This window comes from Pholcus phalangioides, unplaced genomic scaffold (genome assembly GCF_987345545.1).
Source record: "Pholcus phalangioides strain wild (caught in Gottingen) unplaced genomic scaffold, Ppha-v1.0 ptg000015l_1, whole genome shotgun sequence".
NCBI classification, from domain to species: domain Eukaryota; kingdom Metazoa; phylum Arthropoda; class Arachnida; order Araneae; family Pholcidae; genus Pholcus; species Pholcus phalangioides.
In genome coordinates, this window is record NW_028301608.1 from 59,389,852 (window position 1) to 59,417,399 (window position 27,548).

At 35.9% G+C, this 27,548-nt stretch overlaps 1 protein-coding gene across 1 annotated transcript in view; it reads right to left on the reverse strand.

Moving 5' to 3' along the window:
* LOC149076323 (alpha-1B adrenergic receptor-like) overlaps positions 1-23,002 on the reverse strand; it is a 35,434-nt gene extending 12,432 nt beyond the window's left edge. The window contains exons 1-2 of the mRNA XM_089243890.1: positions 22,639-23,002; positions 3,740-4,237 (exon numbers count right to left, since the gene is read on the reverse strand). Of these exons, the coding sequence (XP_089100016.1) occupies positions 3,740-3,947 (208 nt within the window). The 5' untranslated portion in view covers positions 3,948-4,237; positions 22,639-23,002. The remainder of the gene's footprint in view (positions 1-3,739; positions 4,238-22,638) is intronic.
* Between the last annotated feature and the right edge of the window lie 4,546 nt (positions 23,003-27,548).

Below are 27,548 nucleotides of genomic sequence, written 5' to 3' on the forward strand. Positions count from 1 at the left end.
AGCGGCCTCCTTAGTATATTAATCCTTCTAGTGCTTTGGTTTTCAGGGGGGGATGAAGCACACACACACACACAATTCAGCACAACTAATTCCCACTAAACAATAATGTTCCTTTCTTATGTCCATATTCAGAGTGTTTCCGTTGGTAGTTCGTGAGAAGTACCTCCTAACCAGATCATGGTCCACCGCTCTGTCTGAATGAAGAGGTTTTAGTAGGTAAGGTGGTTGAAGAAGACCTGAGCCATGCTGGAAGCTGTGCATGTGTGTGTTGTGAACCTAGCGTGAAGTCTGTTACTGTGTAATGTTTGTTATGTGTAGTGCTGCCATCTGCCATAAATTTTTTTAACTGTAAGTGAAGTGCAATGATTGAATATTTGTATCGTTGTGGGCCTGTTGCTCTCTGTGGCGAGTCTTTTCAACGGGGAGATCGGCTCACATTCGCGCCACGAAGTTGGGAACCACCTCCTTTAAACTGAAATTACAGCCATTTGCAAGAAACGTGCTCCAAAATGAAACAAATCTCGTGCTTGGCAAAAGTTCCGTACCGAAAAACAGAGGTTTTTCGCCAAGTACAAGTTTTAGTACCAAAAACAGAGGTTTTTCCAATAAAAGGAATTTTTCATTTTTCAGCATACACCACCCTCGGATTATCCAGAACCGAGACTCGAATTATCGGGATTCAATTGTATACATACTTTTATAGTCAGTCGCAAAGTCTATATATATATATGTATATATATATACATATGGCGTCCATAATTAAAAGACCCTATTATAAAGTAGCCTACAGGGGCGAAACCAGTAATCAGAAAATTGTGAAATTTTGTGGAGGACTTCATGAATGCAAACTCATTTAACGTCATTTAGGGAAACGTTTACAATTTTAACAATTATTAAACACTTTTACAATTGTTACTGCAACAAAACATGTTCCACATGATGGCCATCATTTTCAGATACAATGTGAAATCGCAAGATGGCATGTTCCACAACTGACCGAAGGGTGTGCGGGGAAATGTTTAGCACGTGGCGTAAAATGCTGCCTTTAAGGTCAGGTAAAGTTCTTGGATTGTCACGACTTACAAGCATACGTTTGAAATGCTCCCAAAGCCAAAAATCGCATGGATTAAGGTCCGGGGATCGGGGAGGCCATAGATTAGGGAAGTGCCGGCTGATGACGCGTTCTTCTGTAAAACGTGTCTTAAGAACACTTTTAACACGCACTGCAATATTTGGAGGAGCTCCGTCTTGCATAAAGATTGTGTCTGCAAGGCAGTGACGTGCTTGCAGAGCCGGAACAATTTCGTTCTGAAAACAACAATGCATATATATCGCTTCCCGGTGATCGAACATGTCACTGGACCTGTAGAACGTAACTCCTCGTAGAAATAGGGACTGAGAATGAATGACGCAGTAAATCCACACTTTTGGTGAACGCAACGGAACCTCTAAGACAGCGTACGGATTTTCTGGTTCCCAAATCCGGCAGTTGTGAGTATTGACTGCACCGTCCACGTGAAAATGCGCTTCGTCTGTCCAGAGGATATTCTAAGGCCATTCTGAATCGACCTCAACGCAAGCTAGAAACTGCAGTGAGAACCGGAGTCGAGCGTCATAATCATGTGGAAGCAACCACTGCACAAGTGGAAATTTGTACGAATAATATCGGAGGATATACTGCATGATCTTATGGACAGTTGAACGTGGCCTATCCAATGCCTGTGCTACACGCCTGACACTTGTGCTATCACGAGAATTTGAAGCTCTGCCCTCTTCCACCTGAAGCGGAACTTCCTGTACTGCGTCTATAGAGAAACGGGGTTTCTTTCTCTTCCAGGCGAACAGCTAACGATGGAGTGGTTTCAAATTTCGTTATCATACTCCAAAGGTTTTTTAACATTCATTGGACCTTTTCGAATCCTCTTCTCAAGTCCGATATTTCCGTAGAGAAGTTACTGCGGAATTGCTGTTTTGGTAAAACAATTTGACCAAGACAGCGCGATCTCGTAAACTTATTGTCATTGTGAGCAGCAAACACATTGAGAAATAAGATCTCCGCGAATGTTTCTGGGTTTTATAACAGCTGTTGCGTGACATCACATAAATTTACAGGTTATCTACACGTATTCAAAGTGGAACGCACTCTGGTGGCGACATGAGCAACTTATTTTTTCCTTCTGAAACAAATTCCCATCCCCATTTCATGAAGCTCTCCACAGAATTTCACACTTTTCAGATGACTGGTTTCGCCTGTAGGCTACTTTAAATAAATAAATATATATATATAAATTCACAAAAATACTTATTATTTAATTTTATCATGACGTAAATTATTGTTGCATAAATTAAAAAAAATAGTTCACATTTCAGTCACAGGGGAGGGGGGGGGTGCGTAATGGTGGTCGGCTGAAGTTGGTGTTTCAGCGGTATTCAAACTTCGAGGCGCGAATGTGAACCAATCTCCAACTTGGAAAAAGGAATCTCCGCAGAGAGCAGGTAAGCCTTCAACATGATACTAACTTAACATGAAAATTCAAGCATTAGCCATCTTTGTTTCAAAATACGGAAAACAGATGGCTGCACCAGCAAGAACACGAAACAAGCTCAACTCTGCCAACGTAAATAGGCCTATGTTAGAGCCACGCATATATACACATCCACATAAAATATTCCTGCATGTACCGATTCGTCAGAAATTTCGTAGAGGTATGTGGTGCATGTAGATTAATTAGTGAGTCCGAGTGGCGTGGTGGTAAGATGCTCGTCTAACACCATGAGCGTTTCCGCCAAGCCCCCAGGTTCAATCCAAGGGAGGCATATAGATGACAAGTTATTTTCTCCAAGAACTTGAGGCAACCACCGAGAGATGGTGCCTTCATCTCCAACACCGTAACGACAGTAAATTGCAGTATAATGATATGGCCGGAGTGTTGGTGTGTGGTGAAGTGCGTAGTCATACACAGATGGCGCTTTATCACGAAAACTTGAAATAACACATATAAAATATGACGCAAACTAAGCATAATTAATATTTGTTTTATATATATATATATGATTTGAGTTCATAAAATTACAGCACAAACTTCGAGTATGACAACTTTTGCTTTTGTAACTTTTTTTTTTACACTATTCATGTCGCATTTTATGTGTTATGCCGAGTTTTTCGTTGTACAGCATTATCTGTGAGTGAAATTTTGAACTTTTCTTCAAGTCATTAAAGAGAAAAAAAAAACAAACGCCATGTTATGATTTAAGGGGCCATTCAAGCATTACGTAAGCAGATTTTCAGCCATTTTTGACCCCCTCCCCCTTGTCAACAAAAGTCAGGAAAACGCTGACCACCCCCACCCCCCCCCTTCCCCGTAAGCAAAATTTCGTCAGCAGCTTAGAATATTTCATATCTTCAAAAAGGGGTGGTTGATGACGTAAGCAACCTTCAAACCCCCCTCCTCCCATTGTCATCAAAAGTCAGCAAATCAGCAACCCCTCCCCCCTCGATGCTGACGTAATACTTGAATGACCCCTAAGGATTTTAGTGCAAACAGCATTTTTTAATGTGAACTGGTTGGGTTTTTTTTAATTAATTTTTAAAATGTGTCACGGAATTTTCATTCACCCTCAAATATTTATCACACATTTTCCGCTCTTGTGACGTACCTGACATACATTTAAAAAAAAATAGAGAAAGATATGGAAGAATGCATTTTCGAAAGCGGTAGTCGAGTGTTTAAATACTTACCAGATTCTAGGTGCAGTCCTAGCATCGGGGTGTAAATCACCAGAAGTAGACAATGCATAAGGTCCATGGTCGCCATATGAAGCAGTAACAAAGAATTGACAGTTCGGATCTTTCGGTTCCATAGGAGGACCAGTAATATATAGCCATTTAGCACGAGACCGAAAACACCGGCCAGCAATGACAAAACGACTTGCACGGAAGAGGTCATATCTTATATACTGACCCGTTTTCTTCCACTGGTCAAACAATAGCCATATTAATATTCCTTCCGGAAAATCCTGGGAATAAATACATCACTTTCCGTATATACTGGTCATCTTATAACCCTGGAAGAATCATACTCCTACGAAAAGGCAATCGATGAGACTTCTCAGGTATTCAGGTCTCGTTTCAGTATTTTCACGCACCAAAAACTAGCATTCAAGGAATTATATCGAAAAACGCCATAGGAAAACGGTACGTAATAATCCACACTGAAGATGCTGATGACCATTGAATCTAAAAAAAAAAGAAGAAAATAATAGTAATCTTCAATTTCTCTAACAAAACAAATGACTTTTTATCGAATCCACGAAAGAATGTGAAAATTCCGATGCATGTAGTCTCGCAGATAAGAATATTAGCACATAAAAAACACGTGGTTATTGTTATTATTATTTTTTTACGGATGCGGATTTCTTAACAGTACCAGAGCGTTTTCCGCAAATGATAACAAGATGAGCTCGTTTCGTAGAAAGTCAAATTTCCTGTCAAAACATAACGGCTTTTTTTTTCTCCTAATACATTTCTTCATTCATTCATTGTCCTATAAATGGAACATTGAACACAATATTATGAGAAAGAGATTAACTTCCTTTTTTTTTTTGATATAAGAATCAAATACCATTATGATGAATAACGTTGATGGAATCTGTTCTCGTAAGATAAACTCTGTCGTTTTTTTACGAAATTTACTCACACAAACTTTTAAAATACCGGTTGGTCATAGAGTTCGTAAGAAATTGAGGAATTTGTGGATTTGAATGCGATTTGGGAAAAAAATTATTCTCACGAAAGATTTTTGAGTGGAGAAGAACAATTAGGTTCCCATTTTTGTCATTAGAAGGCTTTTCCTGGATTCAAATTACAGAAATTACAGAATTCCGTGGGAAAAGTAAATTTATTTCCATTCAAAGCAACTAATTTATGACACGGTTCGCAATTACTCGGGCAGGGATTTAAATTCGGGTCGGGAACCATTCACTTTAACAGTAAGGAGTGACACCAGCTGGTGAACAGCTGTGGGGTAGCGTCAAATAACAAGTTCTTCAACATATATTTGAATACACAACATGTTCCAGTTAATGGTTAATAACTTTGCAAGTTACAATTTGCAAAAATGTAATTTTTGTACTGATGGAAACATAGAACAATCATATGCTTGTAATACTGTGATATGCTTGTAAAAATTTGTTTTTTTGACTGAATAAACGTTTTTATATAATTTTCCACGTAACTCTGTCTCTTTATCGACAAAAATTTGAACTGGAAATTTTACTGTCCCACTACCGCAGGGAGTCCCACACGGAGTGATTAGCGCACCAACTTCTCCGTGAGTATAAAAAAGGCTGCCGTTCGGAAATGAACTCGAAGTTATTAGTTCCTTATTAATTAATAATTATTTAATAATTATAAATAATTTATAACAAATTAATTAATTGCCATGAACTTACTAGTTGCTGACACTAATTAAACAGTTGTTAAAATTATTTACTCCTGACGCTGATTAAGCAATTATTAATAATAATAATTATTATTATTATTACCTAATTAATCTACTCCGACCTTTAATAATTATTATGACCATCAATGGTCAATTGAATCATTGAATACGGTCTATCTACGTGTATAAAGTGACATGTTCTGATTAACTGACCCATTCACTGATTCATCATCAATCTCCCAATCGCAACCGCTGAAGCTATAAATATGAAATTTGGTCACTAGTTTTATTTTATGACGTAAAGACTCACTATGAGGGGTTTTTCATTCTATGAGGGAAAATTCAACCCTAAGGAAGTCATAGGGGGTGTTCAAAGGTTATATAGAGCAACATCACCGAACCGAAACCACTGAAGCTATAAATATGAATTTTGGTAAGTATTTTTATTTTGTAATGTAGAGACTGACTAAGAAGGGGATTTCTCAAAATTCAACCCCCAAGGGGATCATGAAAGAATTGGGGTTCTTTCATGATCCCTTATTCAAATGGGAGGGAGGGGGGAATCATCACCGAGTAATTTTCAGATTATCAAATTTAGGCTAGTGAAGCCGCGGGTGACAGCTAGTCACATATTTGTCTAATTACAGTGTTTTATAGACGATATAAAGAATGAGATTTCAAAAAATTCCGACGTTCATTAACAGATTTCAGTGTAACATATGAGCATACCATAAAGTCCTTTGAATTTCGGTTCATAACCTGCATCATTAATCATTACTAGCTATTAAGAAAAAAAATTCCATTCATAGAATTTTTTGCAATCGCGTTTCGAATAGTTCATTAATTCTGCTTAAAATTCGCCATAAAAATGATTTTTTTTCATAGAAAAGTGCTCTCGAACGTACTCGGATACTTTAATTGTTCACTATATTCATAAGCGACGGATTTTTTCTTTCAAACTTTTATTATAACGTCTTACCTTTTGAAGTCAAAATCAACTCTTTCACCAATAATTGATATTTTTAGAACGTTAAAGCTCATATTTAATATATCGGTCACAGCAATATATTTAGCTTAATGTACACAGTATATAAAAAAAGAAGAAAACGTCAAGGTTATTTTCGGGTAAATAGTCAGACAGCCTATCAACGTAATCGAATTCATATTTACTTTCTCTTTTTCCTCTGTCATTAACTATCACGACCTCGGAACCACATTTAAAATTAATCAGCCATTTTAATCTTGTAAATACTGCTTGATTCACGAGGGTATTTCTTTCGCTGTTATTTCAGAAAAAAATGTGATAAACGTACATAAAAATCGCACAGAAACAAGAATTATCAACTCAAAATTAAAATATATATATGTATACATACATAGTAATAATAACAGAAGGTCAGGCAAAATGCCATAAATGCTTTTTTTTTTGCTTATATTCAAGCTTTTTTGTAAAAATGTTTTTTTTTTTTGAATTTTTTCTGCCATAAATGCCTACATATTTCCACATAGTTTTTTTTTTCAAACTTTCCTACTCTCAGTATATTTCATCAGTTCCGTCCCACCACCCACGCGAATAAATAAGTGATCTGGGAGATAGGGAACTTGGTGTTGCCATGCGTTAAGCTTTGACCGGATAGTGTTAGCATAGCCCGCGCATCCTGCAGCAGGGTCCCTAGGGTAGGATCTTTGACGGGCCCCAAAGTAATGAATTTATTGCATGAAAAAAAAAAAAAAAAAATTGGTAAGAATCGTCTCGGGCCCCCAGGCTGGAACCCTGTCGGCTTCACCCTTGGGGAGGGGGCACGGGTGTTAGACGTGGTGTTTCAGATGAAAAGCAGAGGGAAATGAGAAATTTTTGATTCTCTACATGCTTCACGTTATACGTCTCGCTCAGGCATTGGACGGGATACTGTAGGGAAGAATATTACCTAAAATTTCACAGCACGTGTGTGGACGAAAGCGAAAAACCATCAGCTCAGTTGCGACAACGTGAAAATAAATAAGCAAAGTTCATTTTTGCTCATAATGCGAATCATCGTTCGTTAATCGAATCAAAATTTGTGCAAAATTTTTGCTCGTTATGCGAATTGCTCGCTAACCAAACCACTCGTTAAGTGAAGTTCCACTGTACTAGATTTAACCATTTTTTATAATTCCATGATAATATAATTTCCATAATTCCTCCTTGCCACATTTTACTGGTGACCTGTTGATCCTAGTGTCATGCTTTCAATTAGAGAAAAATTATCCCAATTACTTGTAGAAATCAGATACGTCATTCATGTTGCAAGGGGTTGAAAAGTAACTAAATATAAAAATGAAAAACTCAATTAGAAAGTTGTTGTCCTGCCTCGTCTAAGGCCAAAAATAAAAATAAAAAATTCCACGTTTCCTAGTGCAATATTCACTGAGATGTTATTCGAATTCAAAAATCGGAAAAAAACAGCATAAATAAAGGGAAAAGAAGCGTTTCCCGTTAGTTTATGCTGTTGTTTACCAATTTTCCTCCGTTTTTGAATTCAAATATCCACACTTAGAAACGTAAAATTTCTTTTGTTGACCTCAGGAGAGACAGGGCAACAACTTTTTATTTGAGTTTTTGAGGATAAGGGTGTCCGTGTAAAAAAGTTATTTTTTCATTTTAATAACTATACAAATCCCTTTCAACATGGATGTGCGTATATCTAAGGTCTACACGTCATTTGGATACGTTTCCTAACTGGAAGTATGCCTCTAGGATGAAGGGTTCGTCAGTAAAACGCTACAAGGAGAAAATTATGGTTTTTCACCTTGTATATTAATCTTTTTTCCCCCATAACTAAAATACGGTATTAAAAATTTTTTATGATCGCACGAAAACTAAGCATCAAACTTTACCAATATCATTATAGAGATAAGCTACTATTAATTGCATTTCTTGGCAGATTTACATTATAAAAGGATGAGTTTTGACATAGTTGATGTTTGGAATACTCAAGTTGGATCGTTAAAAGGGATTGAGATACGTGTGAAGAGATGTGGATTACAGTGAATATGCTTTAATTAAGGTTGCGAGAGTTTGTAGACATCAACAGAATGGGCCGTTAATTGAATTGACAAAACTCTGAATTGACGAAGTGTATCTGTGTGCGTACCTAATACTCTGAGTGCGTATGTAGTGTTGTGTTTGATTTTTCACTGACCTCTATCGACAAAAAACTGAAGTAATTTTTTTCCGTACTAAACAAAAATTTCTCCTTTCATGAGAATAACTTTTTCGCAAACCATATTCGAAAATATCAATTCCTTCAATTTTTATGACTTTTTAAACTATTTGCGAATTTAAGAGACACCCTATATATCATACATTAAAAAAAATAAAATTCAAAATTGATGTAAATTAATTCTTCATGATACTGATTTGCAACATGATTATAAAATCTCCTGTTATTATACAGTGACAAACGAGACCGAGATAATCTACTCACCAATTTCTTAATGTTATTTTTTTTCCTTCTCCTCAAAAGAACTAGGTCCTGTCAACGTGACATCCAATTCCGGTAGCAAAAAGAAGGCCACTGTCAACTACCAACTCACACAGTACTAATTTTTTTTTTTCTCACACTACCGCCGTCCGTGTCTTACAAGTTTCAAAACAAGATCCGAGGCGGTAAAAAAAAAAAAACTATTTTTAAAACTTTAGCTTAAAACCTTCTTCTTCTCAAGTAAAGGAAGGAGAAAAATAACACGAAAAACATATTTTGTGAGGAAATATAAAAAAAAAGAGACAAAAAAAAAAAGGTAAAGTTGAGAAATAACAGTTAAAAAAGAAAAGTGAGAAAAGAATTAGAAATGACAGCTTTGCGAATTTTAGTTTTTGGCCTTTTTCTTTTCAATTTCAAGCTGTTAAAACTGGAATCATCCGGTTTCATAAAAAAAAATAAATAAAAAAGATCAACATATCATTTCCGGGAATCATCTATCAAAATGCCCCGAGATGTAGACATACGTCTTGTTTTCTTTTTCATTTTATATTGCAGAAAACATGATTGCTACAAAATCTCATTTATAACGATTTCATTAATTTCTCTCATTTTTGTAACTAAAAAAAAAAATTCTACGAAAAATGTTGACAAAATTATCAGATCATTTCGAGATTTCAAGAAAATACTTCTCGGAGACCGAATTATCGTGAGAGTTATCACGTACTTTTTTCCTGTGTCTATTAATAGTGTTGCAAACTCAATATATGTAAACGAAACTGATTGTGTTCTATTGAGCGAGAAATTTCGAAAACAGAACCGTGTGGGTTTTTCTATTTATAGCAGATAGTATATTTTTGAAATCGATACGTGTTGTATAAAGTATTATCAGATGTATCCGACGCTGAAACATTATTCGGAGCATTAAGAAGTATCGAAGGAGTAAGGAACCATTTAATTTAGATAAAAATGCCTCTGCATTGTTTTTAAAAGCTATTTATTGGGAACTATAGTATAGTAACTGCAGTAAATATTCCGCAAGCTATTGTTGAAGACGGGAAACCATTGTTGACACCATTTTTTTTTTTTAATTTGAAGTTTATTAAGAATATGAAGTGGCTTATCGTTTTTCTTGAGCCTTGTTGAGTAGACGCGAAATTCGGTAGAAAAAATAAGCATAGATTATAAATTTCTATTGGAAACATAAGGAACGGAGGGAAATCAAGAAGCATTAAACAAGTAACAAACGAATTCTTACAACATACATTGTTGAAAAATGAATTTTTTTTTTCCCGTAACTACACGACACATCTAATATTACATTATAATAAAAAACAAATTAAAATTTAGAGACATATTTATGAATTTTAGATTTAATAGTAGACACGTCTCAATACAGGGGTTCCCAGCAAAACCTGCTTTCCCAACAAAAACTCCAGAAAAGTGGTACTATACTGTAATTCAAGTGTACTGTAATTCAAAATTTTAACCTTCCAAATATTTTTCGTGTTTGTTTTTTATTCACAGACTCCCCCCCCCCCTCCCGACTTTCAAAATATTTGCATACTTCCCTGACTTGTTTGCCGAATATTTTTACGTTCACCTTGCCTTCCCCTTACCATTTTGCATTTTTCTGACTTTCCCCAGTCGCTGAGAGCCCTTAAATACCGAAATGAAGTCTGAATTTAAGACTTCAATTTGAATAAGAAGCTTTTGAATAATCATGCTCTTCAGAACCACCAACCCTATAAGGTGGTTATAACTAATCCGATGGTACTCAAAGGCGTCTGGAGGCGGTTCTAAGTGACCAATACAATCGAAATTTTCATATACATTTTATTCAGATGGTTGAGAAAAGGGGGTATGACATTTTACTGGTGAACCGTTGGTCCTAGAGGTATACTTCCAATTAGAAAATGTTTCCAAATAACGTGTGCAGTACATAGTACTCAGATACGTCATTCATGTTTCAAGTTCCCGTGTGCCCTCAAAACCCAATAAGAAAATTGTTGCCCTGCTTCTCCTAATAAAAAAAAGAGCTTGAATATTCCGGGGGTAATCTTACAACAGGGATCTTACAGAAATAAGATGTAGTTTTGCACATTGTCACAACGATTAACGAATTAATAACGATTAACGAATGTACATTATACCCTACGAAAGAACCAAATCTCCCTCTCCTCGTCTTTCAGAATTTTCTCCGGTACGGCCGCGCCATCCGGGGCAATGAGCTAAAATCGTAGTAAGCGACAGAGCCTGGTCGTACTCAGTCTGTTCTGCTGTAATGACAAGAAAAAACATTCAATGTTTCTAAGTGTAATATTCACCCAGATATTCGAATTCGAAAAACCGAGGAAATTTGGAAAAACAGCATTAACTGGGGGTAAAACGGTTTTTCTGCACTTAGAACTGTTTTTCCCAATCTTTCCTTCGTTTTTCGAATTCGAATATTTCAGCGAATATTTTACTTAGGAATTCGCAAATTTCTTTGTTGGCATCAGGAGAGACAGTTCAACAACTTTCTAATAGGGTTTTGGGGCACACGGAGAGTATAAAAAGTTTATTTTTATATTTTAATAACTATGCAATTCTTGAAACATGAATGGCATGTCTGAGTACTACGCGTTATTTGAAAGTATGCCTCTAGGATTAACGGTCCACCAGTAGAATACTAGGCTCCCTGTTTGCTATGCACCATGTATATACAGGGTAAATCCGTCTTATTCTGCCAAACGAAAGGGGATGATAGACGAGCCCAAGTGGATCATGAAACACCTCACCAACCTTGTCTTATCTCAAATCGTTTCCAAGTTGTGGGGGTAATCGATTATGGAAAAAAATAGCGTGTCAAGTCTAAAAAAAAAACTGGAATTTGTGAAGTTTCTGAAAGTTTATACGCGAGCTATGCACACATTTGGGAAGAATAGAAAAAAAATTATAAAGTGACACTAATTTCATCGAAATATCTGGTTTTAATGGTGAGTTGCAAGCGCTGAAAGATTGGCAAAGTTCGAAATTGAATTACCACCAAAACATTTAATCGCCGATTCTGCAAATCGGTCAAATTTGCCAAAAACTTGCCAATTCAATCAGCTTTCTGAAGAGCTTACAATAAATCATATCGGTTTTCTGGTTCAGGAGAAATCTCGTCTTTTCTTGCAATACATCGCGAAATCAGCGTTTGTTGAAGTAGATATTCGACGAAAATTCGTCGGAATTGGCGACGCCCACTTTGGGAAACACTGATCTGCAGGATATCTGTATTAAATAACGAGCTACAAGCGCGGAGAGATCGGTGAAGTATCGAATTGTCGCCATACCTACTAAAATTACTTCGACGAATGCAGATTTCAGCGATGTATTACAAACAAACGACTAAATTTCTCCTGAACTAGATGACCGATTTGGTTTATTCTAAGCTCTTTCGGAAGCTGGTGGAATGGATAAGTTTTTGGAAAATTTGACCGATTGTAGCTAGAAGGGTGTTTGCGGAATGGAAATTAAAAATTTTGGTGACAATTCGATTTTTAACTGCACCACAATCTTTCTCAGCTCCTGCAACTCGCCAATAAATACAGATATTTCAATGAAATTGGTGTGACGTTATAGGATTTTTTCTGCGTTTTCCAAGTATGTGCTTAGTTTACATGTAGGTCTCTCAGAAACTTCACAAATCTTGGTTTTTTTCAGCCTTCCCGCATTTCTTTCCATAATCGATTATCTACCATAACTTGAAAACAGTTCGAGATAGGACAGGGTTGGTAGGGTGTTTCATGATCCACACTTGGGCTTGTCTATCCCTTCCCTTTCGTTTGGCAAAATAGGTCTGATTTACCCTGTGTACAGGGTGATTCAAAACTCAACGTACAAACTTTTAGGGGAGGTTGTTTTCTACCTCCCTAGAAAACACAACAAAACAGAATCGCATAGGAATATATCACAAAAAAAAAAATAAAAAAATTGTGCATAACTGTGAATGGTAAAAACTTTGAGCACTTGTTGTGAAAATTGACATGTACACGTACTGTCCTCGCGTAAAGTATCTCTAAATAAAGAGTTTTTCCACCCATTATTGTCTTCTCATTTCTGCATCTTCGTTCTTCCCATAGACTAAAGATATTATTCTAACTCTGTGGTTCTTCCCCCAACTGATCAGATTGGGGTTTTCCGGTCATCCATTTCTATGTGATTCTGTTTTGTTTTTGTGTTTCCTACCTCCCCTAAAAGTTCGTACGTTGAGTTTTGAATCACCCTGTATATATTCTTACTAGACAACTATAGTCAAAAGGTAAATAAAGTTGCCTATATAGTTATAACCAAAAAAATTGTTATCGAAGGTATGATGACAAATGTTAGTAAAATGGTCAACTATGTGACTACTATGTGACTAATTGCAGAAAAATCAACAAAAGCGGGAAATAGAGGTGACTAATGCAAGTTGCAATAAATTGAAATGCAATTCGCAAGGAAAATCATATGTGAGATAAACATATTTATAAGACTATAATGAATTATGATAATTAGAGTCATAATTGACGATCATATACTTTATAAGTTATGAAAATAACCGTGCGTGTGTTATGAAAATAATCTCAATGCTTGATTTTTAGTAAAGAATAAAAATTCAAGCATCGTTGGCAGGGGTGTCGGAAGTGTTTCGAACCTGTGGGTGCTCATCTTGAGTTCCATATAGGAAATTTCGATTTCTGAATCAATTCTGTGGGTGCTCGGACCTGTTTTACAAATTTTCGTGGGTGCTCGAGCACCCACAGCACCCCCGGCTCCGACGCCACTGATCGTTGGGAATACGAGAAAAACGGGACATTTTGTAAAGGAAAAAATCCATACAACCAAAATTACAGAAATGTACCAAAAATACGGGTCATGTGATCATATTTTTAAAATATTTTTCATAAGTTTTAGTGGAAAATGTTTTCCACTAAAATGCTCTCTTCTCGAAACAAAGTTTTTTGTTAGATAAGGAATATTTTTTCCAACACCACTCATCAAATGTCTTGAGACTTTGCGTATCTCTCAACACTATGGTGTTACATTCTTTAACAAAAGGATTTTTTATTAAAATTATTTTAAAAAATTTTATTGCACAAAATATGGGTAAATTTTTGTAATTTTTGAAAATGTTGCGTGTTGTTGAACATAAAATCCCAGAAAAAAAATAACCAACAATTAAACTCCTAAATGCTCATGTTAAATTAACAATATTCGTAGTATTTGAAGAAAAAAAAATTGAGTGCCTAAAGAGTGAATAGAAATTTTTTTTAAATGTTATTTAAAGAAAGGAGATTTTCCCCCCACCGAAAAGCATGTGGGAAGCCGAGATCGGGCACCCCAACCCCCCTTAAAACGCCCTAAATTAAACGTGAAAAATCATTATTTTGTATGCAGCACAAACGTTACATAAATGTACATAAAACAGAACATTTGACAGTTGATATTTGATTGATAATCTTTTTCTCACCCTCTTTTAAGCCTTTTAGTAATCGACTGTTCTTCCATTAAAAATAAATTCACGGTCAATGGTAAATGAACTGTAACTCACTCGATTTCTACAAGAATCGCGGTCGAACCAATCAATTCCTAAAATAAAAACCTAAATCAAAGTCCCAAATGGTTGATGGACCTTTTACCGCCGTATAAAGCGGAACGAAACGAACAGAAAAATAGAAAAAAAGGCCGATTGATCGTTGATTGACCTTGATTCCAAATAATAATAATAACAATACCATTTGGTAGAGGAGAAAATGGAGAGTAAATCTTAGCCATTATTGGGTTGGAGAGGTAAAGAAAAGGAATCCAAACTAAAAGCGAGTTGTTTATCCGGTTATAGGATTTAGCCTTTCGCGTTTTCTCCTTCCTTTTCGATAATCCTCTTATATTAGCTAAGGTTTCCGAAGCCAGAATTAAGAGCTAATGCTTATATTATGTAGAGAGAGTCAAGTTATTTTTCGTATAGGAATATGGGATGGACGTAGAAATTTGGTTGCACTTCCGGGCGTTGTTCTCGCAGTTACATTTTTTTTTTTTTTGCATTTTGGCTAGACCTAGATTTAACATTTTTCTTGCTCAGCGTGACATGTAGCCTACTGTATATTTTCTGTCTTATATAATTATGTGAAGAAATTGATAGAAAAAAAGTTACAGTTGAAAATATATCTTGGATTAGTTATCTCATCTAACTTGAAAAATGTAAAGATCATACCAATTTAATTATGTCGCTTATTAAAATCACGGATAATGTTATCATTTGGATATTGTTATCACTTTTGGTTTTTCTTGCCATTAAAGTATTACGTCAGCAGTTTTTTAGCAATTTTCGACCTCCTCCCCCTCTTGTCAGTAAAAGTCAGCGAAACCCTGACCGCTCCACCCCCTTCCCCCCGTCAGCAAAATTTTGTCAGCTCTGCCCCCTACCTCCTGACGCACAATTGGGATCAGAGATGTACACGGGGGGGGGGGGGCACGAGCTTTCCCCCATGCCCCTTCCCCAGATGATCAAAATTTTATTTTTTGATGAAAAAGAAATATATATGTAAATTTTAAAATATCGGAAGAAAATACCTGTTATTATAATAAATTTCTGTTAATTCCAATACAATGCTATTGTAAGACTAAGAAAGAACTCAAAGTTTCTTTAAGAAATTCCTTGCGACCCACCCCTCAAGCTATATATGCTCAACTCCTGTCCCGACGGAGTTATCTGATGTAGATCGTCACCTCAAGCCTAATTTTGTAAAAATGAAACTTGGTGTCGCATTTTTTTACAGATCGCTTAAGTGACCCGTGGCCCAATTCCAGAGCATTTAAGCGGACCGTGGCACATTTTTAGATCACTCAAGTAGGCACATGGCATATTCACAGATCACTTACGTGACGCACAGTTCCAGAACACGTACGCGGTTCGTGGCACATTTAGTGACAGGGACAGTTTTAGAGCACTTAAGCGGCCCGCAGTCTAGTTCCACATCGCTCAAGTTACCCGCGGCACATTCCCATATTACTTGATGTGAAGTGTTCCGCGACATATTTACGGATTATTTGATTGACGCGCGGCACAGTTCCAGAGCACTTAGCACTTTTCTAGTTTTTTGGATGCTCATTACTGTAAAAATAATTACGAAATTCCACCACGTCCAGTTTTTGAGATAAAGTGAAAATTAAAAATTTCAATAGTAATGTATAGGCAGCACACAAACGACATTGAAACTGTGAGCTACAATGAAATATGGTAAATCATTTCCACGAAGGTATTCCAGTGAATTTTATGGCCCTGATTCCGAATCTGGCATTTGTTTTGTCAGATGAACTCCACTTTTTGGCATAAAGTGAAAATAAATTTCAATGGTAATACATAAGCAACATACAAATCACACAGAAACTGTGCGTTATGAAGAAATATAGCAAATCAAGCCAAAGATATTTCATATATCTTAGGGTCGGTCATTTTAGGACCTATCATTATGAGAGAGCTAGGATATAAATGTAATGCATTTATGAGGTGATAAAATAAAAAATCCAAAATATTTGGATTTGAGTTATTTTCCCCCAGAATATGAAAACGCTTTGTGAAAAAACCGTATGTGATAGAAAAAAGTGGATTTCATTTTTGGCAACAGCTCTGAAAATATTAAAATCAATTAACAAAACTAAAAAAGCTCTCAAAAACTATTTTTTTTGTAGACCTGTGTTATTTTAGAGGTTAAATTATTGCAACTAAATTTTCTCTCTTGATCACTTTTCTTTTTTCTCTTTATTTACACTCTTTCCCTTCCACAATTTATCCTTTATTTACTCTTCCTTTCAATATAAAATATAGAATTTTTACTTTTCAGACACTCTTTGTGAAACATCGTGTTTATTTTTCCACACACACACACACACACACGCACAATGCTCATCAATTTCTTTTTTAATGGAACCAGTATATCACGTCTTGTCTTATTTGTCACGCTCACACATTATTTCGTGACGATTTTACGTCTGGAAAAGTTACGCGATTTCTTAGACTGAAATCGCATCAAAATTAATCGAGATTCAGACTGGGTGCGGTTTGACTATCCCACGATTAATCACATCATTATCATCATAAAATAAGCTTCATCAGACTTTTTAATGCTGTTCGGCAGCAAAAAAAAAAAGACAATTTAAGTGATGAATTGGGGGTGAGGGGATGTTGAACGTATTAATAAATTATAAATTCCGTTAATAGAGATATTCTATAAAACAAGAAAATTGTACCAACTTGTACAGTCGGATGACAGAGCATGTATTTTTTTTTTGCCTAAATTAAAAATTTATGGGTATTATTAGGTACGAGACAGTGTTGAAATTCTTATTTTCATTGGATTTTGGGACTTTGATCATTACTTAAATACATTCGAGTTCGCCTATAACATACCTCCTTGGTGATTTGAGAAGTGTATGTTATATAAAGCGATGCGTATGTGCAAGGTCATGAAATTAGCTCATATAGCCGTAATTAAATTTACTATACAATGAATATAGTTTTTGGTTGATATCTCCCGGGAATTTTGAAAATTTATTGGAGTTGCGAAGTGTATACGGAATATATAGAACATGTATACACATTTCTTTCAATTTAATTGATTTAACTGATATTATTCGATTTTATGCTGATGGGTTTTTATTCAGCATTAATACAATAAATTACAAAAAAAACAACTAATGTTTATGAATTTTAATTGTCATCAATCAACATGCTTCTGCTAAGCCTTTTAGTAGATAGAGATTTTGGATGTTTGTGAAAACAGTGCGGATTTCTGCTTTTACCGATCAAACAACATTCGTTTATCACTGCCATCTACCAAGTGATCCAAAAAGTTACAGAAAAGTAAGCATTCAATAATTTGAAGAACATGTTCAATGCACAGAAATGCATTATAGGAAGACATAATTTTTTTATTTAAATAAAACTTAATTTTTTATTGTTAGGAAAGATTTACATTTTTTAGTAACAAGTAGCACTTTTTAGCTATAGACCATTACAGCGCCAATGTTATTATTTCGACAATAAATTTTTCATAAAAATTTTCATTTCTTTCTCTAAAACAAAAAAAATGAAGACATCATCTGCATGCAAAACACATGTTATACAAATAAGTCAGTTTTCGGCTTCATTTTTCCAGGTTTTTGTTTGCAGTATGTTATATCCGAATTATTCTCTAGGTTACGATGGTGTTTTAGGTATGCATCCACAGTGTATGTTTTAACAGAGGTAAAACTTCATGGAAATGAATGGGCCAAAAAATCGGGGATTACAAAACCGTATGTTATATTCAAAGTATGTTATAAGTGTACCCGACTGTATTTGAAAATTATCTGAATAGTAGAACTATACGTAAGAAACAATTCAGATGTACGCTGTGCAAGTAACTGTGATAATATTTTTCGTATTTTCTTACAAATGATACCGAAGATCCTTTTCCAAAAATATGTTTTCCACGTAATTAAAAATCTTCAGTTTAATCAGCCTTTTTGATCAGTGATCCGCTCACTCTCCTTCAAATGCGATTTAATGCTTTACCGGTTGCTTAGTTTTCTTAATGAATACTTGGAAAATCACGCAGCCAAACTGAGAACTATGTGATGTAATGGTTATGATTACGTGCAACGGGATCGGCACGGTAACATTTACATAACGTAATGAGTTCACGTGCAATTTCGTAATGATTAATGTGGCAAATGCCACATTATAAAACCATTCAATTAAAAAAAAAAGTTTGGATGCATTTTTTTTTGTCGGTTCAAGATTCAAGACCAATATAATTGTCTCCGGCGAATTGATAAGTTATGAAACGTTCCAACATCTTTCTCAAAGCACAAATGTTTTCACTGGGACAGATGTACGATTGATTGATGTACTAAATTTTGCCACATCAATAGTATTCACCATTTCTGGAAATTAGAAGAATAAAAAAATTTGCGTAATTTGTCCATTGGAAAATAAGAAAATTGATTGAATATTCAATTTTCTGTATTTGATAACATAGGCGTAAGTATTAGAAATAATGGGCGGGGGGGACTCAAACGGTTTACGGAAACTTTGCCCCCGACATTTCACTCGCCCTGATCGTACGAGTAATCGAGTGAGTGACTAAAAGCGAGTTAAAAGTGTGCGACTATATGTGACCAAATGAGTGAGTGACGATTTACGTAACCAAGTGAGTGAATGGTAAGAGTATAAATAAGACAGTGTATATAAAACATCATAATCAGTACCGTATTTCTTCTCGTTTTTCAGCTGCGACGCTTACTTCTTTGCAAACGTAATTTTGAATGCTTGCGGCGCTCATAACTGACATGAGAAGTAGTACGCAAATTTTTGTTTCGAGCAACACACAATATCTTCAAAAACATTTCACTAAAATAACATTAAAATTCAAGTATTGACTAGTAAAATTGCATTTCCACTATTCAGCATTGATTCTGAGGATTTAGCAACATTTTCTGAGAAATATTTGTTTGCAGAATACAAGAAATTTTCATATTATTATGTAGAATTTAAATTTCATCCTGGGAAGGTGCTCAACCTTTAGGAAAGTAAGGGCCACTTTGTTGATTACCCATGAATGTGTCGCGGACTACTTAACTGATCTGCAACTGTGCTGCAGGCCACCTAAGTGATCTGCAAATTTGCCGTGGGTCACTCAAGAAGGGCCTATGATTTTGTAGGGGAGGGGGGCCACAAACATGTTTATACCCCCCCCCCCCCAGTAAAATTCAATTATTTTGTAATGGTAGTTTTTGTTCCCTTCTAAAATTTGCTGTCCCCATAAAATTGCAAAAGTTGCCCTTTTGCTCCTTTTCTGGTTCCGGTCCTGCATTCGAGCGATCTGGGAATGTGCCACGGTGTGCTACGGGTCAATTAAATGAGCTGGGAATGTGCCGCGGGACACTTAAGTGATCTGAAAATGGGCTGCGCGCCACTTGTATGATCTGCGAATATGTGCAGCTTAATTCATTTTTAAATTAGGTTTCAGGTCAAGCGCCCATTTGGCCAGTGGGGGGCTCACGCTGATGTTAACCGTCACAATATCGTAAAATTTCATAATCCCAAGGTAGGGTCATTTCGACTGAAATAAATTTTAAAGCTGAAAAAATACTCATAATAAAATAGAATTCATATGAAATAAAAATTTATAAAAGAAGAAAAACAAACTTGATTTCCAGAATCGTATGATTGATTGTAATCAAAAAGCAACTATTTACATTCATTAATAGCAGGGAATAATAAGGAAATAATGAAGTTATATTTTTTGTAACATAAAGATGACACTAAATCGAATCAATATTTACTATTGAACACATTTCCGCATGATTATAGTGTTACGATACATGTAACAAATCGGTAATTATGCATAATCACTAATCGTCTCGGTTAAGTTCGGTAAATTTCACTAATTTTTCGATTTTATCGGCGATCAAGCTTAATCTCCCTATTGATGTTGTTAAGTTAATATTATCTATCAGAGAGAAATCATAAAAATATCACTTTAATTTAAGCCTTTTTTGCCCGTATACGATGCACTGCACGTATTTTGCCATAAATACTAAGTAAAAAAACGTGTGAAGAAGATAGAAACATAATTTTTTCACCAATCATGTAATGTTAGCTTTCTTCACATGTATCGAAGTATGCAAACATAACATAGACCGAGGAAATTTATGTATAATGTCTGTTAAGTTTTAGTACATTAGCATATATATATCATAATTTACTAATACCAACTGGGGATTAAACATAATCACCGGAAAATCAGATTATATCCAGGCAACTTGAATATAACGATACTCCGCGGACCAAGAAAAAATGTCGTTGTAGATAGGTTGTCGTTGTATCGAGATCTAGCATTAACATCGGGCACCGTCAAATTTGAGGTGATGCTGGCATCTCTTCTGAATTGGCATTGGCAGTACCATTATGAAATGCATTTTAAAAGCGTTTATTCACAGTAAGAAATTGTAATTGATTAGTTGATGAATAGAATTTAGTCAGTTGTTTCATCCTGTAGAGTAGTTTAGGCACAACACGTCTGTGTACTACACGAAAAGTAGCTTCAATGCAACTTTGGTAACGCTTTCAAAGGGTAGATAGTACCCTATATATTCTAGAAACCTTGGATAGCACGAAATACCACTGTTACTAGACACACTCCAAAAAACAAAAGCTAGCGAGGAATTTAAAAATATATTGCATGCTTTTGAGCGTAATATAAAAAATATCGTTCTAGCAGTTTCGAAATCTCCCCAAAAAATATCGGTATGGGGGGGGGGGGTTTAATCGCAGGATATCGTTGTATCGAGAAGAGTTTAACATTAGACTAAAAGCAATTTAAAATACGATTTAAAAAATATCGTTTTAGAGGAATTTATCTTTGTATCGAGTATCGTTGTAGAGAGGCTTCAATGTATATGAACAAAATCTATCAACGTACGAAAATGGTAGGCATAATCACCGGATTTATCACATTTACCGCGTAACAATATCATTACAGGCCATAACGATGTAAATGAAGCAATAAATATCATTTCCGTAACTTCCACCTGAATAACCAGAACGAGATAAATTTGAACAATTTTTGGAAAATAAAAAGAATAAACTAATTTTCGGAGTCATTTAAAATAAAAAATAAAAAATACCTAAAAACTTATTTTGCTATAAAATTTTAGGTGTTGAATATGGAAATGAATGAAAATCATGCTTGTGGGGTCAAATCAGAGCCGGCCCTAGGCCTGCGTGACAGGTGCGGTCGCACCGGGCCGCACTCTTCGCGAAGCTCCGCACTCACGGTAAATTATTGGAGGCTTTAACCAATTCTTAAATTATTTTTATTGCATTAATTCTTAATTTTAATCAATTCTGGAATTATTTCTCTTTCATCAATTCTGGTATAATTTTTTCATACATTTTGGGATAATTTATCTCCCTAATTCTCGAATTATTCGTTTCATTGGTTCTGAATTTTCATTTATACTGGAATTATTTCTTTCATCAACTGAAATTATTTCTTTCATCAATTCTGAAATTATTTCTTTCATCAATTCTGAAATTATTTCTTTCATCAATTCTGAAATTATTTCTTTCATCAATTCTGAAATTATTTCTTTCATCAATTCTGAAATTATTTATTTCACGAATATTCCAGAATTGATTTTTTCCGTTAATTCTGAATTTTCATCGATTCTGTAAACACATGTTTATTTTATTAATCACGAATTTTCATTGGTGCAGGAATTATTTCTTTCAATTAATTTTAGTTCATCAATTTCAAAATTTTCATTAGTTTCCGGAATTGTTTCTCTCATTAGTTTGAAATTACCTTCAGTGTTGAATTTTAATCACTTTTTTGCATTAATTTACATTCAGTTGTGTGTTTAAATTTTTTGTATGGCATTTTCTCATCATTCATGTATATTCTGAAGTAACAGATGCCTCCCGATTTTCCTCCCCAACTAAATACATAAAATCGGGGTCCTTAACATTTTTGTCGCCCCGAAATTGTGTAGACGCGTCTGCCCCCCCCCCCCCACTATTATTTTCGCGCTGTGTCATGCATCTGGTAAGAGCGTCCCTGGGTCGAATTGAACCCAACTGTGGCATTTACGCCAAAAAATAACCATTTCAGCAGCAAGAAGACTCAATACCACAAAAAATTTAGTCAATACAGAGAAGAAAATTAATTGATGCAAAGTCTTACCTTATATGCTCCCAGTCGAGAGAACATGAGCTAGTCAGTGTCCAGCACCAACGGAGCAGCACTAGAGTAATTTCAATTAGTACCAGAGAATGTTTTCAACCAACCACCACCGGCATCGGCAGCTACTACAACAATAACAAGATCATTATGAGGACCGAACGAACGTCTGGAAAGTTTTGGACGGAAAAAATTCCTTCTCCTCCTCCTTCTCTTTCCAGAGCTAAAAGGATCTTTCTGGAAGAATATTATTTTTTTCGCTCGCAAGACAACAAAGGGAAAGAAGAGCCACAGCCTTCCGTCCAAACTATTAACACCTCTTTTGTATACACTTCACCATGCGGTTTGAAACCACACAGAAAATGACGAAGAAGAAAGAAAAAGATGATATAAATTCTTGAAAAGATAAACTCAGATGGAGCTACAACCTCTTTTAAGAGAAGATTTATACATCTCTTTTCTAAGGAATACTCCTTACTCCTCCTCCTCCTCCTTGCGTAGGCTGGAGAAAGTACGTACAACTCCTTCTACTCAGCAAGGTTTGTGTGTGTGTGTGCGTGCGGTCTCTTCTCACACTGTATCACTATCACTCTTTCTTTACTTTGAAAGAACATTCATGATAAAAACCCCAATAACATACCGTTCGAAATTTTCAGAAACATCTGTCTTCGGCGATTTTTTTTTTTCCTCTTTCGTTATATATTTTTTTTTCATCTCTTCGAGGCTGACTAGCCATGTGGAATTGTTTGGCGATTTACTCGCCAATGCCAATAACATACGGAAGTTCATTCGCCAAAACCCAAAGAAATTAAAAGGACAGGAAAAAATATTTACGAGGTGTTTCCCGAAGAAAAAGTGTCTGTGAAAGGAATGCACTTTCATTACAGTAGAAACTTGGTTAATTCGAATTTTGGATACGCAATGCGAACTTTTACGAACTCCCCTTAAGTTTTCGATCCAATTTAATGTTAGAATCTCTTGTTTCGCAATATTTTGGAATTCGAAGTTCGAGGGGGGGGGGGGGGCCATGATTTCAGCATGAACAAATTTAGTTTGGAAAGATTCTGCCAAAAGTCAGACTTTTTTGTTGTTATCGATCAAGTTGTTAAACAAATTTTTAAAGACAAATACATTAGCTGGAGTAAATAGAGTATGTGTACCCCTTGATACCGACATGCCCCTTTCCCCAAGGGCAGGGCTGACAGGGCTCAAGTCCAGTCACCATGGTGATCGAGTGGTAAAGGTGACGGACTCGCATCGCGAGGGCCTGGGTTCGATCCCTAGAATGGTGGTCGGCTGAAGTTGGTTTTCTGTGGTTCCCAACTTCGAGATGCGAGCCGATCTTTCCTTTAAAAAGTCTCGCCACGGAGAGCAACAGGTCTCTACAAAGGTACAATTATTCAATCATTGCACTTCACCCATAGTTAGAAAAATTGATTCTAGTAGTACGCATAAAAAGCATTACACACAGTAACAAACTTTACATTACGTTCACAATACTTATACGCTCATTTCAACATCTGCCAGTTCGTTAGAAATTTAGCAGAGGTATGTGGACGAGAGGTGCATGTAAGTAGAAGTAGGGTTCACACACACGCAAGCCCTGGGGCCGGAAATAAATCTATCTTATATTTTTTGTTTTTTCACACTATAAATTCACTATTCACAAGCCCGTTAAAGTTTCCAGCCTGGAGGCCCGGTTGCGGGATGTATAGGAGGGGTGGGGCACGGATACAGATTATGTGTGTGTTTTTCAACTTATATATATATATAGGATCAAGGTATACCATTCCAAAACTGAAACATTTTGTGATCATTAAGATTATGGAAAGTATCGGTAATTTTATATAAATTGTGATACGTTAATGGAAGTATATTTCCTTGATAGCATAAGAATGATAAGCAGATTTTGGGAAACAGTTTCGTAACCAATGATCATGAACTGTTTCCGTAAATCAGGCTTTGAATATGGTCAAGAAATTCTGCAGTGATGCTGATTCCAGAACGGTAATATAACGAAGCAGCAGCTAAGAGCAGTTATTGTAATTATAAATTATTCAAATTTGGGAAACAGTGAAAAACAATTGATAATTATTATACAATGTGAATGTAGATAAGTTGCAATTTGTCATTTAACTGATTCGGGATAGAATATAATTGAATAATTCAAACTTTTTTTCCAGTGACTTTGAATTAACCTAGTTAGACTGTATTAAATTATGTTGAAACACTAAAATGATCAGGAAGGAGAATAAATAGAATTGTTCTGTAATAACCAGGAAAAATGAGTACTTGGGAAAAATAAAAAATGAAATTTTTATACAGCCCTAATCAAAAATATTTTCAATAAATGAAATTTATTGTGTCTTTTTCTATTAAATCTGAGAAAAATTACCCAGTTAGAATTACATATAAATTTGCTGAGATATCGGTGATTGAAATTATTGATTTTTGTAAGTTTTTACGTGTTAAAATAACAATTGGTTTATGGAAATTTCGACCCCGACGTTTGTCCCTGGCCCTTCTTTTCTCCGGTATATTTCGCCTGCCCTTACCGTATGAGAGACCAAGTGAACACTCGGAAAGAACAAACACTGGCGAGGAAATATATTAAACGTGATTTTGAGTGGAAAAAAAAATATCGTTGTAAAAGAGGTTTCGAAATTTCTCGTAGTAAAGAACAACGTCGTATCTAGAGGAGTTTAACATTAGGCTATAGACAGTCCCAAACAAAATTCGAGAAAATATCGTAGTAGAACAATTTATCGTTACGTCAAGTATCGTTATAGCGAAGTTTCACTGTATTACTTGTTAATAAAATTTTTTAGGAGGTCCAGCTATCGCAGCAAAAATCTCTTCGTTTTGCTGATAATTTTTCATATTTTAATTCAATTTTAAAAATGAACCTTAATATTTAGATTTTTCTTGTCTACTTTTGGTGCTCTGTGATTGAGATCAGAATTTTTTTAAAAAAACAATAGCCACACAAATAAGACAATTTTATATTTTCTAAGAGAAACGTTTTCTTAATCATAAAATGAAATCCTATTAATAAAAACCTTTATTTTCCTATACCAGGTGTCCCATCAGTCCCTTAAATACAAAAGGTGTCTCGCAACAGACACTCATCCGAATTGTGTCGTATTACGGGACCACATTTCCGGTATAAGTCGACGATTTCATGTATGAGCATGTGCAATCCCGAGGAACTAGAACATGGAAATGCAAGATGTTATGCTTTAAAAAATTTGTAAATTTTGAAGAAATAAATGCATTAAATATCGTTCTCGCAAATGGACACTCTTTTGGTGAATAAAAAGGATCAAAAACTTTTCTACAATAAAATAATACAGGGTGGACAAAAAGTCCGTAGATACTTTAAAAATGAATAAAAACCGGAAAAATAGCCGAAATAAAAATGGTTTGCAGGGTTAGCATCTCTAGGTCACAGGAATTTTTTTAAGACTGGGAAAAAGTAACAAAAACAGCCGAAAGGTGGCGCTGACATATACTATTCAAAGAACAGACGCAATTAACAAACAGAATGCCTCCAAATCGTTTATTACAGCAGTATGTGTTACACATGACCACCACACATTGCAGGCGAGTCACAAATCCAGAAACGGCAGAGTGTAGTAGGCCCACATACACGGTTTACAATGGTGAACTGGTTGTGGGTTAGGAGGTCAAGTTCTTATAACCGTCTCATTTGCATATTTCCGGCCAAGTCACTCGTAGCAGCGCCACCTATCAGTTGTTTTTTTGAGTTTTTTCCCTGTCCAAAAAAATTTCCGTCACCTTAGCGATGCTAACCCTGCAAATCGTCTTTTATATTTCGCTTATTTTCCCGGTTTTTATTCATTTTTGAAGTTTCTATGGACTTTTTGCCCACCCTGTATAAGTCAACGGGAAACTATGTTTATTCGCATTCAGGCAATTTTTATAAGCATATCACAGCATAAGTTATCTTATGTGTCATACAGCACAAGACAACACTTTGCAAGGGAGTTGAGAACACTTCTTACAGAAAAGCGTAGAACCCGGCATTTATGTATGCAGAGGGCGCTCACACCCCTCCTCCAAGAAAATCCGGCAGGCCCGCAGCCGGAAATTTCGTTCGGGGGAGGGGGAACAATAAATTTGGCCATCTTTTCCCCCCTTTTCGGTCATTTTCTCATATTACGGGGGGAGCCACCAGACCCCCGAGTCCCCCATCGCTACGGCGTTGAAATCCGGCGTATGCCTATGGGCGCCAGGCAAGCAATGCTCTGGCACCCTCAACAAGTCTGACACATTTGATGCCAAGGGCGTAGCGAGGGGGGGGGGGGGACTTGGGGGTCTGGTTCCCCCCAAGAACCAGAATGTGAGAAAATGACCGAAGAAAGGGAAAAAGATGGCCAAATCCATTGTTCTGTCACTTTGGTCCCCCCCCGAACGAAATTTCTGGCTACGCCCCTGTTTGATGCTGACACTTCTATGAAACATCATCAAAGGCCTATCCTATCATGAATCAAGAGTAATTTCTTGAGCTACATGACATAAAAAACAATGTCTGCTTTGATATGATAGCACATATTTTACTGAATGAAACAAAGGCAGTTTTCCAAAGAATTACTCGATTTGATGCCATGGAGCGCCTTCTATCCCCCATATTTTACCTTCAAAACTTTTTAACCTTTTGAATCAGAAAGAGAAAATAATGATTTCTGTAAACAGCATTTCAATTACACTGATTTTTTTCAATTTTCATCGACTCTCGCGACAACCAGTGCAATCTTAAGGCATGGGCCCAACCGGGCACGGCCTGGGGGTCCTCAAGAGAAGAGGGGCATCACAAAAATTAGATCTGGTTGAAATTTTCCAGAATTTGTCTGATGGGCCTTACAAAAATCACTTGGCCCGGGGGCCCATGA